At 41.2% G+C, this 21,165-nt stretch overlaps 2 protein-coding genes across 45 annotated transcripts in view; one reads left to right on the top strand and one right to left on the bottom strand.

Moving 5' to 3' along the window:
- LOC110970793 (NACHT, LRR and PYD domains-containing protein 3-like) overlaps positions 1-21,165 on the top strand; it is a 267,127-nt gene that overhangs the window by 149,453 nt on the left and 96,509 nt on the right. The gene's annotated exons all lie outside the window — the stretch shown is intronic.
- The window catches only part of LOC127532193 (NACHT, LRR and PYD domains-containing protein 3-like), a 123,394-nt gene that overhangs the window by 96,596 nt on the left and 5,633 nt on the right, over positions 1-21,165 (bottom strand). For 10 of the 30 annotated variants that reach the window (XM_051943469.1, XM_051943465.1, XM_051943480.1 and 7 more), the window contains exons 2-10: positions 20,884-21,129; positions 20,161-20,268; positions 19,400-19,543; positions 18,024-18,096; positions 17,644-17,863; positions 15,677-17,462; positions 15,426-15,599; positions 11,146-11,319; positions 7,154-7,327 (exon numbers count right to left, since the gene is read on the bottom strand). The exons of 12 other annotated variants lie outside the window; for them this stretch is intronic. In XM_051943469.1, the coding sequence (XP_051799429.1) occupies positions 7,154-7,327; positions 11,146-11,319; positions 15,426-15,599; positions 15,677-17,462; positions 17,644-17,863; positions 18,024-18,096; positions 19,400-19,543; positions 20,161-20,268; positions 20,884-21,129 (3,099 nt within the window). Of the gene's footprint in view, positions 1-2,382; positions 2,430-6,682; positions 6,857-7,153; positions 7,328-11,145; positions 11,320-15,425; positions 15,600-15,676; positions 17,463-17,643; positions 17,864-18,023; positions 18,097-19,399; positions 19,544-20,160; positions 20,269-20,883; positions 21,130-21,165 lie in introns of all 30 variants that reach the window. 8 more of the 30 variants (XM_051943482.1, XM_051943483.1, XM_051943481.1 and 5 more) reach the window with 7 other exon arrangements.

Below are 21,165 nucleotides of genomic sequence, written 5' to 3'. Positions count from 1 at the left end.
GTCACCACTCTGATATACAGGCACTCCACAGAGCAGGGGGCGCTACTGACCTCTGCTGGACACAGGCGGTAACCACACTATTAGTATTAAACGGAAAGCTGGAGACAGTACAGATGAGCAGCACTTCCTGTTTCAACATAAAAGCACCGTGATTCTTTTATTTCAACAAATCTGCTAAAACGTGATTTTGTGAGACTCAGAATAATCTGCAGAATGAACCAAAATGTGTTTAACAACCGCTAGCTTGTCAGCTTGCTCTAATTATGTTTGTTGTCACTTTATTCACATCCAAACAAAAATAAAGACGACAGCTGATTTAGGGACCTTAGAAGTCCATGAGATATATCTGCAGACATCTTCCTTAAAAGTAAAACAAACTCATGTTTTTTATGTTCATTCTGATCATAAAGAACTTTGGATCTCACTCTGATCATGTCTTTACAGATTCCATCATCATTTATTGTAGAAACCATCACTTATTAATAAAAATAACTGGATATCATTAAAGTGTCAACGAAATAACCGTCTGAATTTAACACCAACCACAGCAGGCAGAGAATAGTGCTGTAACCCACAATACATAACAAGGATAAACGTTGTCTGAAGAAGAAAAAGCTGGGATTATCCAACATGGAAAATTAAATTCCACTCATCAACAAATAAGCAGAAAACATGAAGATCAAAGTGTGTTATTAGTCATTTATTGAATAAAAAAGAAAGTTAGAATAGTTTAAAAGCCACAGGCAGAGCAAATAAAAGTGGAGAAAGACGTATTAAAATCATTGATCTTGTTCAGGAAAAATCAACCACTGCAATGAAAATAAAAACTAAGTTAGACATTGATTACAGCACAAGATCTGTTCAAAGAATTTAGAGCATGGAAGGGTTCAAATACAGCACAATGTGAGGAAAGCTCCTTTAACGGCCAAACACAACATTTATAGAATGAAACAGGCTAAAAAATGTAGAATTTACAGAGTTCAATGTAATCTGGATAGTCCTGGTGGGTTTAAATTCTACTGGAATCATATCGATGCTGAAAACATTTTGATCCACAGATAGCTAGGGTTATGGGAGCTTTGATGGAAAAATACAATCTGATAGAATTTGTTGATGAAACCAGAAATTCAGAATCTGATAAAAAAAAACTGATGAAAAAACATTGAAGCACTTATTTATAGTAAAAATGAAAAATGGATCTATCAATAAGACATAAATGACAGAAGAGCACAGAATACTTTGGAAAGAGTGACACAGATGAAGGAAGTTCTCATTTCATCACTAGAACAGGACTTAAAGACTCACATCAGGATCAAGTGTGGCTGCACAAAAAGCTGATTTTCACTGGACAATAATGTGTGAAAGTCTGTCAGCAGTTTGGAGATTCACTGCTTCCTCTCTCATTTCACACTTTGTGCAGCTCAAATGCTTTTAGTTCCAGTGAGCGTCAGAGGAACACCACATCCTGATTTTCACTCTCAACATTTGACTGGAAAAAGACGCAAACACCACATTTGGCTCCTGGAAGAATCACAACTTCATCTTTGAAGAGGAACAAGTTTACAAGGAATCATTGAGAAGGATTTGACAAAGAAACACATTTAATCCATGAATGTGAAAACATGTTTGTGAGGGACAGAGTCATGGAGAGACTCAACCATCTGTTCAACACTGTTTCTGTACCAGGAGGAGACTCTGGAGACGAGACTCAGCACAGAGACACTGAGGAGGAACCAGAACTGGACCAGAACCCAAATCCAGGATAGAGAGGTTCAGTGAATGTGGTGTTGAAGGTGTGGAGGAGGATCAGAGAGTCAGAGGAGACTCTGTAGAAGGACAGAGTTCCAGCAGGAACGTCCACATAAACTGAAACTCTGTGAGAGACTGAGGAGGACCTGATGGATGTTTGACTGTTATTGTGAATGACAGAGTAACCATCATCAGAGCAGATCAGACTCCAGGACTGATCATTAAATCCAAACCAACAGTCATCACTGACTCCTTTCCTTCTGATTCCTCTGTAACTCACTGATATATAACCCTTCCTCTCCACTCCACCTCCCAGTAACAGCGACCAGTCAGACCAGTTCTACACAGCAGCTGATAACAGTCAAACCTGTCTGGATGATCAGGATACCTCTGATCCTCCTCACACATGTCACCTTCCTGTTGTTGTCAGACAGTCTGAGTTTCTGTTTACTGTGTTTGTGTCGACTGTGAGTTGACAGGAATCTGATGGAGAGAACAAACACAACACAGCTGCAGTTATTGATGGATCATGTGATCAGTATTAAAGCTTTGATGATGACCTCAGAGATGTGACACTTTGAAGATGCTTGAATGTGCTGCTTTGTTTCCATCAATCCATTCAAACACACTTACACTTCCTCAGACCTGGTGTCAACCATGGGACTCCAGCAGGCGTCACCCTGAAAGGAGGAGGACGGTCAGAGCAGCAGAGACTCTTTCAGCAGCACACATGGACGTTACATGGCTCTCACACTGTTCCACTGATAAAGGACCAGAGCGTTCATAGAGGTGACATCATTCTCCCAGACTGATACAAACTTCACTGGCGCCATGACTGACTGTACAACTTTAAATCATTTTCTACAATTGTGCAGCAAAACAGAACTTTCTTCTTTTCTTTTTCCTCTTTTTCAGTGATATCACTCTATGCTAGCCCATTGCCTTAAATCCCTTTGGAACATCTCATTTAATGAACTAGAACATCAGGTTATAGGTGTCGCTGAGCTGCCTTTCCTTTTTGTGTGTGTGCCAGAATATACATAGCTAGAAGCTTAGAAAGCTTTTTGCTTTATTTCTTCTTTTTTATGTCTTTTTCACTTGTCTCACTCAATGCTAGGGGACTGAGGAATAATGTAAAGCGTAAAGCTTTATTTTAATGTTAAACAGCTGAAAACTGATTTGGTTTTTTCCAAGAATCACACTCACTTATTAAAGATGTAAACTTGTGTAAAAATCAGTGGGAAACGACATGTGGTGATGACATGGACAGAACATTCTGCTGGGGGATCTTGTTTAAAGGGGAGTTTTCCTGGAAAATTGATGCACTCTGTGACAGTCAAGCTCATTTGATTTGTTTAATAGTAGACTGGAATGGCAAAGCAATGATTATTGTTCATTTGTACGCTTATAATTCTACATCAGAAAAGGATAAACTTATTCATACATTAGACTGTAAACTTGCAGCTCTAACTCAGACATTCCCTGAGGCTTACTTCATTGTAGGAGGTGATTTTAATGTGCTCATGAATGAGGTGATGATAGATGGCCTCCAGCTAAATGCTCACAGCCAAATGTTCACTTCAACTCTTTCATTGACAAGTATGATTGATGTGATGTATGGAGAGAGAAGTTTCCAAATACTTGGAGGAATAAAAATGGCTCCAGACAGTCTGGCCTGGATTACTGGCTGCTCTCTAAATCACTTTCTAAAGACAATATTCCAATCAATGTCCTACCCCCCCCATTAACTGACCATAGAGCCATCCTTAGATATTTACATCTCCTTCCAGGAATGGTTGACACCAAGCAATTCTCTGATTGGAAGATGAAGAGCTCTTTATTGAGGCATGACAATGTCAAACATCAACTTAGTACAATTATTCACTTTTATTGGTTAAATGCTCTGAAGGAAGGAAATGATGGAAAAAATTGGGAACTCCTTAAATTGAAATGGGTGGATTTTTAAGAAGATCTGGAAGTGAGTTAGCCAAATGTAGACGCCAAAATGAGGAGAAAGTAATCACAGATATAATGTCCTTGGCTAGCATTGCACCAGAAAATCTCTGACATGATGAAAAATGAAAATGAATTGAACTTCTAAACACTTTAGATGATATATAGAAGGTTAAAGCAGAGGCTGCTTTTGGTAGATCCAGACTGAAGTGGCTTGAACACGGTGAACAAATGACTTCCTGTTTCTTTAAAGTGGAAAAAACTCATGCTAAGTACAATGCCATGTCTCAACTGAACATTGATGGAGTTGTGACTGAAAGTAAGAGCAGTATTTCTGAGTTTTGCTCTCTTTATAAAACAAAGTCTGACAAAGATGCAATGGATAGACTGTTTAATGTGTTGATTTTACAAACTCTATAACGGAGGAAGAGCGGTTGATGTGTGACACCCCTCTCACACAACAACAAGTATTAGATGCAACTTCAGAGTAATAAGTCACCTGGAGTTGATGGATTGTTTCAGAATTCTAGATAGATTTTGCTGAACTTTTGGCCCCATTTCTGTTCAAAGTTTTCTGAAGGTATTAGTAAAGGGACTCTTCCAGCAAGTATGACACAAGGCTGGATGACTTTAATTCCTAAACCAAAAAAGGAGCCTCTCTTCATTGATAACTGGAGACCAGTTTCATTATTGAACAATGACTCTAAAGTTCTTGCTCTTGTTTTTGCTAAAAGATGTAAAAATGCTCTTAACTCTCTTATTGATGAGAATCAGTCTGGGTTTATGAGTAACAGGCATATTTTCAATAACATGAGGCTAGTTTTAGACCTCATAGACGATGCTGACCTTATTAGGGATGACAGTTTCATTTTAGTTGGAGACTTTCACAAAGCCTTTGATACAGTTGAACACTCCTTTATGTTTTCTGCTCTTAACAGCTTTGGTTTTGGGCCATACTTTTGCAGTGTGATGAAAACATTCTATGCTGGCGCCAATAGCTCGGTAAAACTGAGGAATGGCACAACTCAGAGATTTTGTTTGGAAAGAGGGCTAAGACAGGGCTGCCCTGTCTCAGTTTACCTCTTCCTGGTTGTTGCTCAAATGTTTTGTCATTTTGTCAAATTCTGTCAGTTGGAAGGCATCTCTATTGCTGCTAGAAGCAGACTTTGAAGTCAGTTGGCTGATGATACAGCCTTGTTTTTAAAGAATGCCCTACAGATAAAGCCTGCAATTAATGCAATCCACATGTTTTCTAAAGCATCAGGTTTGGACTTAAACCTAAATAAGTGTGAGCTATTCGCTCTCTAAAGTTCTGATATAACCTCAATTGATGATATACGAGTAAAGAGTAAGGTTAACTATTTAGGGATTACTGGAACTAAAAATCAGTGAGAGAGATGCCATCTCAACTTTGAGCCAAGGATTAAAAAGGTGCAGAATAAATGGAAGCTTTGGCTACAAAGAGACTTATCACTTAAAGGTGAACTCTTCTGTCAAAAGCTGAGGGAATTTCCAGACTTGTGTATGCCGCCTCCTCACTGGCACTGGACTGTAAAACTGTCACATTTATTGATAAGATGCTTGTTCATTTTCTGTGGAAAAACCGGACACACTAGATCAGAAAATCTGGAATTCTGAACAACTACAAAAATGGAGGCCTCCACTTTGTTGGTTTTTCAATTCTAAACAATGTTCTGAAGATCAAATGGTTCAAATCTTTCTTAAAAATGATGCATCTTTATAGAACTTTATTCCTAAATGTGTATTTCATCAAACTGGAGGACTCCCTTTTCTGTTGGTTTGTAGCTACCAAATAAACAAGATTCCCCTAAAATGATCCAGTTTTCACAAACAGGTTTTGTTGTCGTGGAAAACGGCCTACAAGCACAATTTCTCTCCACATCGGTATTATCTCTGGAATAATGGGGATATACTGCATCAAAATAAAAGCATCTTTCTCAATCGCTGCTTTAACAACAAAATGGACTTCGTCTCACAGCTTCTGACCCCTAGTGGCCATTTTATGAATGACACTGAATTCTGTGAAAAGTCTCCATTCCCTTCAACACTTGAAGAGTTTCCAAAGGTCATTAGCTCCATTCCAGCTGCTGTTGTGACTCTGTGCACTGCCTCCTCTCTTGCAGCAGATATACATGTTGTTAATCCATGTGACACTTATTGTGGCTAAATATGCTTTGGGACGGCAAAGAACAGCAACAGAGCTATACGTGCACTGTTCCAAAGAGAAACGACAACAAAACCTGATGTTATCCATGACTGGAACTCTTTTATTAATAATATCTCTGGTCTCAGGTTTGGCTTTTACCTCACAAGTTCATGTTAACAAAGTTAGGGACATTTATGTTAAAATCTTACATAAAATCTGTCCATAAAACATTCTATGACTAAGTTCAAACGTGATATAGATGTAAGATGTTCTTTTTGCTCTGAACAGCCAGAAACAGTTCCACATTTTTATTATTGTAGTTTCAGCAGAAAAATGTGGAAGGAAATTTAAAATTTTGTTCAGAAAAACTAAATCTGCAGATTGATTTGTTCTACAAACATCATTTTTGGAGTTTACACACAGGATGGATATGAAAAAGACAAGGCCTTTATCATCAGTCTCATATTAATATTAGTAAAATTTAACATTCATAAAGAAAAATTCAGTAATCAAAAGACAAATTATCTTGTCTTCTATAAAGAATCTGAATATTATTTAAAGTCAATAAATAAATATCTGATAACCAGAAAGCAATAAAAACTGTTTACATTTGTAAAAAATATAATTTGCTATAAATGTTGATATTTGTTCAGCTGTTTTTTTGTTTTTTGTTTCCTTTCTTTTCTTTCTTCTCTTCCTTCAAAGTGATTTTTGTTAACTCTGTCACTGTTTGTTTCAATATCATGTTGATGTTGGATGTTACATGTTAGAGTGTCTGTCTGTCTGTACCTCAGAGTGTCTGTCTGTCTGTACCTCAGAGTTTCCAGTCTACAGTGTGGATCCTCCACTTTCGCTCTCAGCATCTTCTCTCCTGAGTCTCCTGGATGGTTGTAGCTCAGGTCCAGCTCTCTCAGATTTGAGGTCTTCAAGCTCAGAGTTGAGGCCAGAGAAGCACAGCCTTCCTCTGTGACCAGACAGCCTGACAGCCTGCACACACAAAACAACACAAACCTGATGGACAACACTTGGATGGATGTTTCTCTCTCTCTTTTCTTCTTTGTCTTTCAGATACATTTTGCTGCACATTTCATGCGTCTCAAGCAAATCAACAATCTCAGCAATGATTAGTGGGATTTAATCATGTCAAAAATAAACCCTGACAAAGTCCTGCACAAGTTCAGTAAAAGCTCATTTGATGAATCCCATCAGCAGAAATGATTGTACTCAGGTTAGCTGTTTATCCACTGATAGAAATCACATCAGTTTCAAAGTGTGAGTCCTGACCTGAGAGCTTCCAGTTTACAGTGTGGACTCTCCAGTCCAGCAGAAAGACTCTCCACTCCTGAATCCTGCAGGTTGTTGTTAGTCAGGTCCAGCTCTGTCACACTGGAGGACTGGGAGCTGAGGACTGAGGACAGAGCTCCACAGCTTCTCTCTGACAGATTACAGTTATTAAGTCTGAAGAGACAAAGACCAGAAAAGAAGTAAAACATTAAGTTCACTATTTTCTGTCCTGTTGAAAAGACAGCAGTGAATTTAACAACAAATACATCCCACTATGTCCAGAATACAGCAGCACTGAGGACAGTCCTCTGAAATATTATTTTAATTATTTATTTTCAAATATACAGAACCAACCAACAGATACCCCTTTCTTCCCCCCCCTCTCTCCCACAAAGCAGGTTAGGAAAGGAAAAAAACAAACAAAAAGGTAGAAGGGAAAAACAACAACAATAACAAAAAACATCAGTAAGACACATTTTTGTGGACATCTATAACTGTGATCACATTTTAAAATAATATGGAGATAAATAGACAAAGACCATCAAAATAACTGAGGGGTCATGAGGGTCCTCCACATTGTGTAATGTGATCAAGAAACGGTTGCCATATCTGATGGAATCTATCTGGTTTCCCAGCAATCTCAAATTGAATCTTCCCTCAATGCAATGTACTCAAAAACTCTGTGAGCCAAGATTCAAAACTAGGAGACATCTCCTTGTTCCATACTTTGACAATCATCTTCTTAGCTATGACCATTCCGTACTGAACTGACAGAACCTTCCAGTGACTAAAAGCAGGGGCACCGAAAAGGGGGGGGGGGGGGGGGGGGGGAAGGATTCTCGGGGCCCATCATTAACAGGGGCCCAGAAAGGCCCCTGATAAAATTATAATACTGACAAAATGAATATGGGACTATCTTGTTAATTTATAATCACAAATACCGTATTTTCACGACTATAAGGCGCACATAAAAGTCTTAGATTTTCTTCAAATTGTGCGGCGCGCCCTATGGTGCAGTGCGTCCTGTGTGTGTTGTTGTTGTAAGGCGGACGTAGACCAGGTGGTTTTTTCCACGCATCACCATCGCTGTTGATCTGTGACTCTATGCGTGCCCATCTCACAGCCGATGTGAAAAAACAAGTGAAGCAAATGAACTCTGAGCTTGCTGTCATTCCGGGAGGCCTGACAAAGGAACTCCAACCGCTGGACATCGGTGTGAACCGGCCGTTCAAAGTAAGGCTGCGAGCGGCGTGGGAGCGATGGATGACCGATGGAGACCACAGTTTCACTAAGAGTGGAAGGCAGCGCCGGGCGAGTTACGCCACAGTTTGCCAATGGATTGTAGATGCTTGGGCTAACGTGTCTGCTGGCACTGTTGTTCGAGCTTTCGCAAAAGCCGGCATCATTTCCGAGGCGCCGCACGGCACGAAAAGTGACTCTGACAGTGAAGAAAGTGAGCCTGGCATGTTTGATGGAGGTTTAGCGCAGCTGTTCAATTCAGAAACAGAGGATGAGGACTTCCATGGGTTTGATTGATGACGATTACCGGTAAAAAAAAATGTGAATACCAAACTCAGTTTTGCTCCCGCTCTATTTTTAAATACGCACACTTGTGTGCTTGTTTTATCCGTGTGTTTTACCATGCCCGCGACTATTGATGATTAAAAAATGTTAGTACTTTGTAATCAATACTTAAATAAAGCACAACCAAACTCAGTTTTGCTCCCGCTCTATTTTTAAATACGCACACTTGTATGCTTGTGTGTGTTGTTGTTGTTGTAAGGCCGACGTAGTAGAGGACACCATGAGAACGTTAAAGAGCGAAGTGCAGGCGTGGATTGTATATAAAACCCTCGCCTTATGATCAGGTGCGCCTTATGTGTGTGTTAAATACAGTAATGGCACACATAACTGAGAATGCGCCTTTTGGTACAGTGCGCCTTTTGGTCGTGAAAATACGGTAAATATTATTTACAATGCGCTGGTAACACTAAGTTTATTTGTTTTGGAAGCATTTCTCAAGGGCCCCCCTCCTTTTTTACTAAAATGGTTCAGTCCTACTGAATCCACTGAACTGCTGCGCGCCGCGGTGCTTCAGTCAGACTGAGTAGGGTGATGACAGTATGCCTCAGAAGTCAGGTAGTCAGAAACGAAAAGAAAAAAAGATAAGGCAGGAGAGAGAGGCCAAGGGCCGGCAACATGTTACCCAGTTTTTCAAAAAACAAGGTGGGTTTGGTTCATGTGGTGGAAAGTTCTGGAACATTAGCCTGTTGTTGTTTCTACTCTATTTTAACTGTGATTTTTAAGCTAGCTCACTTTTCTCCCCATATTAGCTCATATTTTTGAAGAAAACTCTGGAATTTTATATTTCACTGTTCACATTTAGCAAGCTGCCCATATTTAATCAGCCCCCCCATGTCTAAATGATGCATGTTTGAACAGACACGTCAAGTGCAGCAGCAGCAGCAGCATCTATGAGGCCTGTGAGCCCCCCACCCCTGAACAAGCCCCAGTACCCACAACTGAGGAAGGAGGTGAGCAACTGCAGCCGCCAGAAGAAAAGGCGAAGATTCCATGATGAGACCTCTGAAGAGGAGAGATCTCAGGAGAGTGCAGAAACTGTGTTTCAGAACACTGTGTTTTTTACTGCTATGGACAGGATCATAAGTGACTTGGGAACTAGGTTCCAGACCACAGCAAATATTGTGAATGAATTTTCTGCTGTTCTGAAAGTTGGGCAGATTAGTGAGGACAAAATCTCTTCTCTGTGCCAACCATTGATCACAAAGTATTCTGGTGATCTTACACCTGATTTTAAAAATGAAGTAGGACACCTTAACAGTGCATACGCTTCCAGTTTCCTCCCTAACTTGTCCCCTCTTGAACTCCTGAATGCTATTTGTAAGCTGCAGCTCAAAGCATCTTTGGAGAAGTGTGTATTGCTTTGCGTGTATTTTGCACACTGCCAGTTAGTGTTGCAGGTGGCGAGAGAGCTTTCAGCAAGCTAAAAATGATTAAAAACTACTTTAGGTCCAAAATGTCACAGGAAAGGCTCTGCAGTCTTACCATGCTGTCCACTGAAAGTCAGTTGGCTAGAAAGCTAGACTTCAAAGACCTGATCAATGATTTTGCTACTGAGAAGGCTCGGCGTTGGGCTCTTGGTTAGAAAGGTTGAGCAAGGCCCAGTTGTAAATATGTATTGTAAATATGTGTGCAAGAGGAAGCTCGGCTGAGCAAGGTTGTATCTGGCCTGTTATGTTTTTTCTTTATGAATGGACCTACTTTGTTTACTTAGTTTAACATCTCCAGCTGATTTTATTATTGTGCTTGTTGTATGATTCTATAGATGGTGATGAGAAATCATAAAAGGCAGTTGGCTTTTTGTATTTCATTTATTTATTTTATTTTATCTGTTTCTTCACAGATGATAATTGCAATTTATTTAATGGAAGAGGTTATTTTATGTTCAAGTTTTGTATTATTCAGGTATGTAATTTAATTTGGGGAAATTTTATGCGAAAGAATGAGAATCAGTCTTACAGTAAATAAATGAAACATTGTATTCAGAGTGTTCAATGCTTCCCCTACCAAGTAACTGTCACATTGTCCTTTTCACAAATACGGGAAATAATAGTCAAAAATATCATTAAAATGCAGAGTTTTATGTGAACAGCACAAAATATTTTCGTCGGCCTTATGTCCGGCGCTACAGGGGCCCAGTAAAATTTCTTTTCATGGGGTCCAAACTCCCTGATGGCTCCCCTGACTAAAAGCCTCAAGTTGTTTGGTGCTGGTTCTGTGATGCAGGTTCCAGGTTGTTCAGTTCCTGTAGTGGAAGAGGCCTCATTAAGAGAAACTAGAGCTAAAGGTCAGTAACACAACTGATCTGAGTCATACAAATACAGAAAACCTCCCACCTCAGCTGTTCTGCTCATCATGAATAAAAACACATTTTAAATGGTCATCAGTTGAACAGGTTGATGAGTCCTGACCTGAGAGCTTCCAGTTTACAGTGTGGACTCTCCAGTCCAGCAGAAAGACTCTCCACTCCTGAATCCTGCAGGTTGTTGTTAGTCAGGTCCAGCTCTGTCACACTGGAGGACTGGGAGCTGAGGACTGAGGACAGAGCTCCACAGCTTCTCTCTGACAGATTACAGTGATTAAGTCTGAAGAGACAAAGACCAGAAAAGAAGTAAAACATTAAGTTCACTATTTTCTGTCCTGTTGAAAAGACAGCAGTGAATTTCACAACAAATACATCCCACTATGTCCAGAATACAGCAGCACTGAGGACAGTCCTCTGAAATATTATTTTAATTATTTATTTTCAAATATACAGAACCAACCAACAGATACCCCTTTCTTCCCCCCCTCTCCCACAAAGCAGGTTAGGAAAGGAAAAAACAAACAAACAAAAAGGTAGAAGGGAAAAACAACAACAATAACAAAAAAACATCAGTAAGACACATTTTTGTGGACATCTATAACTGTGATCACATTTTAAAATAATATAGAGATAAATAGACAAAGACCATCAAAATAACTGAGGGGTCATGAGGGTCCTCCACATTTAGTGGGCAGATTGCTGAAACAATGTTTCACTTGGTGATACAAGCACCATATTTGGCACACAGGTGCTTCAGAACTTACTCTCTTGGAAAAGTACGTTTTCCACTTGAAAATACAAAATGGACGCCATTTTTAAAGATGGCCGCCATTCAAAGCGGTTTAAACGGTGTTTGAACTATTTTTTGATGAAATAGTCCTATTTTGATGGTCTATGAATCAAAATATCTGTTGTTGAGTGTGAGAAGTCCAATTCTGCATTTAGAAAATCAAAATGACTGAATACTATGATGATACAACGGAGATTACACTTTACTGATACAGTGTCTGTCATAAGCATCCACCCCCTCTGATGTTTTACTCTTTTATTGCTTTCATAAATCAATAGTGGTCAATAAAATTTAGCTTTTTTAAGAAAAAAAATTATTGGAAAAAACTGTTTAATGTCAAAGTGAAAACAGATTTCTATAAAGTAATGTTAATGAAAGAAAATTATATAAATAAAATAATTGTTTGCATAATTATTCACCCCCTTTTTAATTTAATGGTCTAATTCAATAGAGGTCCATCAAATTGTTGCCAATAGTCTCACAATCAGTGAAATGAAGATCACCTGAGTGGTGTGGGTGTGTTTCAAGTGATTGAGTTGTAAAACACCTGTCTGAAGGGTCCAGAGAGTGGTTGATCAGTATTCCTGGCTACCATTACACCATGAAGACAGAAGAACACTCTAAGCAACTCAGGGAAAGGGTTATTGAGAAGTACAATTCAGGGGATGGTTACAAAAACATTTCCAAGGCACTGAACATCCCCTGGAGTTCAGTGAAATCAATTATCAAGAAATGGAAGGAATATGGCACTTGTGTGAATCTGCCTAGATCAGGCCGTCCTCGTAAACTGAGTGACCTACAAGTAGGAGACTAGTGAGAGAAGCCACCAAGACCCTACAACTACTCTGAAGGAGTTACAAGCTTCAGCTGCTGAGATGGGAGAGACTGTGTATGTAGCAACTGCTGCCCGGGTTCTTCACCGGTCAAAGCTTTATGGGAGAGTGGCAATGAGAAAGCCACTGTTGAAGAAAAGTCATATTAGATCTGGACTAGAGTTTGCCAAAAAGCACGTGGAAGACTCCATGGTCAAGTGGAAGAAGATTCTTTGGTCTGATGAGACCAAAATTGAGCTTTTTGGCCATCAGACAAGACGTCATGTTTGGAGGAAACCAAACACTGCACATCACCAAAAACACACCATCCCCACTGTGAAGCATGGTGGTGGCAGCATCATGCTGTGGGGATGTTTCTCAGCAACTGGACCTGGAAGGCTTGTAAAGATAGAGGGCAGAATGAATGCTGCAAAATACACTGAAATCCTGGTGGACAATCTTTTTCAGTCTGCAAGAGAACTACGTCTTGGGAGAAGATTTATTTTCCAGCAAGACAATGATCCAAAACATACTGCAAAAGCTACACAGGAATGGTTAAAAAAGAACCAGGTAAATGTTCTGGAGTGGCCGAGTCAAAGCCCAGACCTCAATCCTATAGAGAATTTGTGGCTGGACTTGAAAAGGGCTGTTCATGCTCGATACCCGCACAACCTGACAGAGCTTGAGCAGTTTTGCAAAGAAGAATGGAGCAAAATTGCAGTGGGCAGATGTTCAAGACTGACTGAGACCTATCCACACAGACTCACTGCTGTGACTGCAGCCAAAGGTGATCTACTAAATACTGACTTGAAGGGGGGGAATAATTATGCAAACAATTATTTTCATTTATATAATTTTCTTTCATTAACATTACTTTATAGAAATCTGTTTTCACTTTGACATTAAACAGTTTTTTTCCAATTTTTTTTTGTTAAAAAAGCTAAATTTTATTGACCATGATTGATTTATGAAAGCAATAAAAGGGTAAAACATCAAAGGGGGTGAATACTTATGATAGGCACTGTATATAGGGTAATGTTGACTTCGATTCTCTGTTTTACAAACAATGTGAGAAAAAACTTAAGACTTGTGTGTTGTTTGAGTCAGGAAACGACTTGCTGTTGATGTGCAGCTTCGACTGGTTCTTCTAGTCTTCACATTTGCAGGCACACAACTGTGTACACTTCAGGCTGAAGCTAAACATTTGGCGACAATTCTGGTGATACTTAGCACTGTTTGGTCTCAATGTATCCTCAATACCACCTCCATCATCCAGTCTGGATGGGTCTAACCTGATGGGTAAGAGGTTGATCAGAACTCCAGTCATAACGGGTAGGGGGAGACTTCAACTCCTCTTTTGTATCTGTCTGACAGAGGCAACACTTCTTCCAGTCAGTTTTTGTAGCGCAACTCAACGGATTGTTGGCGGACATCTTGTGTTATATGGTTAAAGGCCGAGGGGTTATCCTTTTACCACCCAACCATACAAGACATCAAAGCACATTAAACTATGGGATGCAACTCGGTTCAAGCATCTGGTGCCCTACACCTAGCCCAATCGTTCATCCAGTGCCATTTAAGTCCCGTGCGATCTGTACACCATCCAGGTAACTGAAGCCCCCGTTACCCTTGGCTCGGCTCTCCCGCGCTGGCACATCCTGTCAATTCAGGTGCGGCGATCTAACTACAAAACTACAACTAACTAAACTTCTAGTTGAGATATATACAGGGGCTTATTAGATAGCATTTGGGACACTCAAGTATACTAAAACTACAGTGAGTACGCCACTACAATGGTTAGTAAACTACAACTACAGCTAGTACACTACAAGCTGACACTGAATCCCATGCTGAGTCTCACAGCAGTGATGTCACCAGTGTGCCCTGGTTGTGCTTTGACATCACTCTTATAAAATATTACACACCAATAGAGCCTGACCACAGCATTTCAATGAATGATCATGGATGTCTGCCTTCAACTTAATGCAATATCTGTTATCAAACAGCGTCTGAAACCCCTAATTTTCAGTCACGTTATTGCCGCCATTTTAAAACGGGCGGCCATATTGGAACTTAATTCACACCATTGAGTTTTTCCAGTCAGAATACATTCATTTTGATGTTTGGATCATGAACATGTTTCTGTTCATTAAAGTTGGACTTCGAAAACCATTTCTTTGCATTTAACGAGGCGGCCAGCTTGAAAACTGTTGGCCATCTTGGATTTTCAGCTGGATAATGTACTTTTCTTAAAATGCACATCCTAAACATCATTTGTGTCAAATTTGGTGCTTGTATCACCAAGTGAAAAATTCTTATGGACTATTCAATTAATCTGCCCCACTAATTGTGTAATGTGATCAAGAAACGGTTGCCATATCTGATGGAATCTATCTGGTTTCCCAGCAATCTCAAATCGAATCTTCTCTAAATGCAATGTACTCGAAAACTCTGTGAGCCAAGCTTCAAGACTAGGAGACATCTCCTTGTTCCATACTTTGAGAATCATATTCTTAGCTATGACCACTCCATACTGAATTGACAGAACCTTCCAGTGACTAAAAGCCTCAAGTTGTTTGGTCCTGGTTCTGTGATGCAGGTTCCAGGTTGTTCAGTTCCTGTAGTGGAAGAGGCCTCATGAAGAGAAACTAGAGCTAAAGGTCAGTAACACAACTGATCTGAGTCATACAAATACAGAAAACCTCCCACCTCAGCTGTTCTGCTCATCATGAATAAAAACACATTTTAAATGGTCATCAGTTGAACAGGTTGATGAGTCCTGACCTGAGAGCTTCCAGTTTACAGTGTGGACTCTCCAGTCCAGCAGAAAGACTCTCCACTCCTGAATCCTGCAGGTTGTTGTTACTCAGGTCCAGCTCTGTCACACTGGAGGACTGGGAGCTGAGGACTGAGGACAGAGCTCCACAGCTTCTCTCTGACAGATTACAGCCACTCAGTCTGAAGAGACAAAAAGCACATTATACTGATGAAACAGCAGCAAAATGAAAAAGGATCTTCAGTCTCCAACTACTTACACAACTTTCTTGGAGGCTTTGACCACTGGCAGCAGCCTCAGAAGAACCTCCTCTGAAGCAGAGTATTTCTTCAGGTCAAACACGTCCAGATGTTCTTCTGATGACAGTAAGATGAAGCCCAGAGCTGACCACTGAGCAGGAGACAGTTCATCTGTGGACAGACGTCCTGATCTCAGGGACTGTTGGATCTCCTCCACTAGAGAAACATCCTTCAGTTCATTCAGACAGTGGAACAGATTGATGCTTCTCTCTGCAGACACATTCCCACTGATCTTCTCCTTGATGTACTCCACTGTTTTCTGATTGGTCTGTGAGCTACTTCCTGTCTGTGTCAGCAGGCCTCGTAGGAGATTCTGATTGGTCGGCAGTGACAGACCCAGGAGGAAGCGCAGGAACAAGTCCAGGTGTCCGTTTGGACTCTGTAAGGCCTCGTCCACAGCTCTCTGGTAGAAACGTGTTGGATCAGGTTTGTTGGAGGCAGTTTGTTGTTTTTCTTCCATCAGGTTGATTCCAGAGTCGATGAAGGTCTGATGGACATGAAGAGCAGCCAGAAACTCATGAACGCTCAGATGGACGAAGCAGAACACCTTGTCCTGGTACAGTCCTCTCTCCTCTTTAAAGACCTGTGTGAACACTCCTGAGTACACTGAGGCTGCTTCCACATCGATGCCACACTTTGTCAGGTCGGACTCATAGAAGATCAGGTTTCCTCTCTGCAGCTGATTAAAAGCCAGTTTTCCCAGAGACTCAATCATCCTCCTGCTGTCTGGACTCCAGTGTGGATCTGTCTCAGCTCCTCCATCATACTTGACCTTCTTGACTTTGGCCTGAACCACCAGGTGGTGGATGAACATCTCAGTCAGGGTTCTGGGCAGATCTCCTCCCTCTCTGCTTCTCAGCAGCTCCTCCAGAACTGTAGCAGTGATCCAGCAGAACACTGGGATGTGGCACATGATGTGGAGGCTTCGTGACTTCTTCATGTGGGAGATGATGCTGCTGGCCTTCTTCCTATCTCTGAATCTCTTCCTGAAGTACTCCTCCTTCTGTGGGTCGGTGAACCCTCTGACCTCCGTCACCATGTCCACACAGTCAGGAGGGATCTGATTGGCTGCTGCAGGTCGTGTGGTTATCCAGAGGCGAGCAGAGGGAAGCAGCTTCCCCCTGATCAGGTTTGTCAGCAGCACATCCACTGAGGTGGACTCTCTAACATCAGTCAGGATCTCATTGTTGTGGAAGTCCAGAGGAAGGCGACACTCATCCAGACCGTCAAAGATCAACACAACCTGGAAGTGTTCAAAGCTGCAGATTCCTGCTGCTTTGGTTTCACTGAAGAAGTGATGAACAAGTTCCATCAAGCTGAACTTCTTCTCTTTCAGCACATTCAGCTCTCTGAAAGTCAATGGAAACATGAAGTGGATGTCCTGGTTGCTTTTGTCTTCAGCCCAGTCCAGAGTCACCTTCTGTGTTAACACTGTTTTCCCAATGCCAGCCACTCCCTTTGTCATCACTGTTCTGATTGGTCCATCTCTTCCAGGTGAGCCTCTAAAGATGTCTTCTGCTCTGATGCTTCTTTCTGCTCTGTCTGCTTTCCTGGATGCTGCTTCAATCTGTCTGACCTCATGTTCATCATTGACCTCTGCAGTCCCTCCCTCTGTGATGTACAGCTCCGTGTAGATCTCATTCAGGAGGGTCTTCTGTCCTGCTTTAGCGATGCCCTCAAACACTCTCTGGAACTTCTCCTTCAGACCACGTTTAAGTTCACGTCCACAAACTCCAGCAGCAAGTTCTAAATGAAAACACAAGAAAGAAAGAGTGAAGTAGAAGTAACCTGGATATTAAAGCACCAAAGTAGAAATAAAGTGAAGGTGACAGTTTGTCCCCTAAAGACTGATTGTGTGAAGATATTCTGAGACTTTAGTAAATGTTCTGTTGATCAGCAGCTTCAGTCTTTACACAAATCCTCTTACTGCTCTGCAGACAGTCAGCCAGCTTCTCCTGCTTCATCCTCCTCAGGAACAACACTGTGATCTGCTCAAACATCTCTCTGCTGCTCCTCTCATCTTCATCATCACCCTCCAACTCCTCCCTCTGACTCTCTGAGGAGCATTCTGGGTAATCTGGACTCACAAGCTTCTGCATCTTCTTCAGCTCCTTCTTCACAAAAGTCACCATGTTGTCCTCCAGCAGCTGGAACAGAGAAATGTGTCAATGAGTCCATCAGAGTCAAATCATGGAGCCAAACATCAGATCCATGTTGGACACACTGACAGTCCACTGGTCTACAAAGAGCAGCATGGAGACGCCTGAACACAACAGATGGAGAACAACTTGTTGTCCATGAACTCACCATGAATATGGAGTCCAGATGATGCTGCTGGACAGACTGAGCTCTGGGAACCTCTGAGTTCTGCTGCTCCACTCTGTGGATCAACATCAACAGTTAACGCTCACTTTATCACACAGAGACATCTTCAGGGCTTAAAGTGAAAAATAATCCTCAGCCTGAACTTTTTTGCTTTTGGGTCAGGATACAATCTAGCTAACTAGAAAGAAATTCAGCTATGTGCCTTCACAAAGTCAGACTACAGAGTATAGGAACACCAAAAAGGTCAGTAGGTGGAGGTAGTACTCCATCTGACTACAACATGGTGCAAATATGTTCAGCAACTAATCAGTAAAAGACATGGAAAAGGACATTGACCCCCTTTAAAGCATCATTTGCACTATTTATTCTGAAATACAACCATGTAAACAGTTACAGTGCAAAAGAAAAATTACCATTTCTTTATTTATTTTTTAAAGTTATGTTTGTGGTCTTTTGTTGTCTTTATTTGATAGTCAGAGTGGAGAGGCAGACAGGAAAGCAGGGACCAGAATGAGGGGAAGACATGCAGTAAAGAGCTGGAATCCAACCCAGGACGCTGTGTTGAGCTATCTGGATGCACCGTTTATTTGAACTCCACCAAGGAACACGGCGGAGTTACTGTGACCATCGTACGTTTGTCCTGCCGTCTATTTGTCTGTGTGCAAGTTTACTGAAAAAAAAGTGGACCAAGGGATTTGGATGAACTTTTCAGAGAAGCTCAGAAATGACTCAAGGACCAAGTGATCAGATTTTAGCAGTGATGCCGCTTATAGTCTGGATCCATGAATTTGTTACAGAGTTCTGTATCACTGCCAGATAGCACCACAGCGTCACTGTAACCATGACAACAGACTCACCTGCAGCTGGATCTCAACGTCTTTCTAAGACCCGCCCCCACTCTACTTCCATTGGCTAGTGATTTTAGTTTGGTTGAGAGCAAAAGCTGCGTTCCTCTCATTCCATTGGTTGTTATGTGAAATACTGCTGCTGCATCTTCACTGTCCAATAAATATGAGCAGATGTGTATGTATACAGGTGTGTGTGTGTATATTTATATACAAATATTTATTTAGAGATATTTAAATATAGATATTTATATATATATATATATATATATAGATATTTTATTTAAATAATTTTCTTACATGTATATATTTTTTTATTTAGAATAACTTTCACTTTGTTTTTTTTATCAGTCTGACGATGAGGCTTTTTGCATCGTAATTTCAGTGATAATGTGCACCAACTAGTGTATGTTCTGGTTAGCTATTCTATTCTATTCTATTCTATTCTGTTCTGTTCTATTCTATTCTGGATGAACTTGATTGGCAGCATACTCCTTGTTCTGAACATCTTACCTCTCTGCAGCAGGACCTGGTTCTCCTTTAAAATGAATAGGAATATCCATAGACCGGTCACTCTTGAAGGACACACAGCTGGATGCAGGTCCAGGTCCAGGTCCAGGTCCAGGTCCAGGTCCAGGTCCAGGTCCAGGTGGATTCCTGTCAATAATGATGCAGCAGTGATGTGATGCTGAGCTCTGACATGCAGCAGAGTCATGTAGGCTAACATGTAGGCTAACATGTAGGCTAACGTACAGGCTAACATGTAGGCTAATGTACAGGCTAACATGTAGGCTAACATGTAGGCTAATGTACAGGCTAACATGTAGGCTAACATGTAGGCTAACATGTAGGCTAATGTACAGGCTAACATGTAGGCTAATGTACAGGCTAACATGTAGGCTAACATGCAGGCTAACGTACAGGCTAACATGTAGGCTAACATGTAGGCTAACATGTAGGCTAACGTACAGGCTAACATGTAGGCTAACATACAGGCTAACATGTAGGCTAATGTACAGGCTAACATGTAGGCTAACATGCAGGCTAACATCGCTTATCTGATCACAGAACTGGAGTTTTGTCCAGTCAAACTATTTCTTGATATTTTAGTGAACTCAGAGTTCTTGCTGTGATCCACCTGGTTCTGTTTTTAATGTCTCTGTGGATGATGTTCACGTTATTAGCATCACTTCTTCTAAACATTTGTTCTGTTTGATGAGGAGCCAATCTGCTATCAAACAAGCAGCTCTGAAACCTTGTTCTGAACATCTTACCTCTCTGCAGCAGGACCTGGATCTCCTTTAAATTCAATAGGAAGACCCTTAGACCGGTCACTCTTGAAGGACACAAAGCTGGATGCAGGTCCAGGTCCAGGTGGATTCCTGTCAATAATGATGCAGCAGTGATGTGATGCTGAGTTCTGACATGCAGCAGAGTGTTGTAGGCTAACATGTAGGCTAAAATGTAGGCTACGTATAGGTTAACATGCAGGCTAACAGACAGCCTAATAGACAGGCTAATGTACAGGTTAAGATGCAGGCTAACAGACAGGCTAACATGTAGGCTAATGTACAGGCTAACATGTAGGCTAACAGGCAGGGCAACATGTAGGCTAATGTACGGGCTAACACGTAGGCTAACATGGAAGCTCACATGCAGGCAAACATACAGGCTAACATGAAGGCTAACGGACAGGCTAACACGTAGGCTAATGTACAGGCTAACATGTAGGCTAACATCAGGCTAACATGTAGGCTAACATGCAGGCTATCAAGGCTTATCTGATTACAGAACTGGAGTTTTGTCCAGTCAAAATATTTCTTGATATTTCAGTGAACTCAGAGTTCTTGCTGTGATCCACCTGGTTCTGTTCTTAATGTCTCTGTGGATGATGTTCACGTTATTAGCATCACTTCTTCGAAACATTTGTTCTGTTTGATGAGGAGCCAATCTGCTATCAAACTAGCAGCTCTGAAACCTTGTTCTGAACATCTTACCTCTCTGCAGCAGGACCTGGTCCTCTTTTGAAATAAAGAGGAAGTTCCTTAGACCAGTCACTCTTGAAGGACACACAGCTGGATGCAGGTCCAGGTCGAGTTATAGGTTTAGATCCAGGTATGGGTTTACGTCCTGGTATTGGTCGAGGTGCAGTTATAGATCTAGGTTTAGATATCGGTCCAGGTCCAGGTCCAGGTCCAGGTCCAGGTCCAGGTCCAGGTCCAGGTCCAGGTCCAGGTGGATTCCTGTCAATAATGATGCAGCAGTGATGTGATGCTGAG

The sequence above is a fragment of the Acanthochromis polyacanthus genome, chromosome 22, assembly GCF_021347895.1.
Source record: "Acanthochromis polyacanthus isolate Apoly-LR-REF ecotype Palm Island chromosome 22, KAUST_Apoly_ChrSc, whole genome shotgun sequence".
Taxonomy (NCBI): Eukaryota; Metazoa; Chordata; class Actinopteri; family Pomacentridae; genus Acanthochromis; species Acanthochromis polyacanthus.
This window is presented reverse-complemented; position numbering and strand designations above follow the sequence as displayed.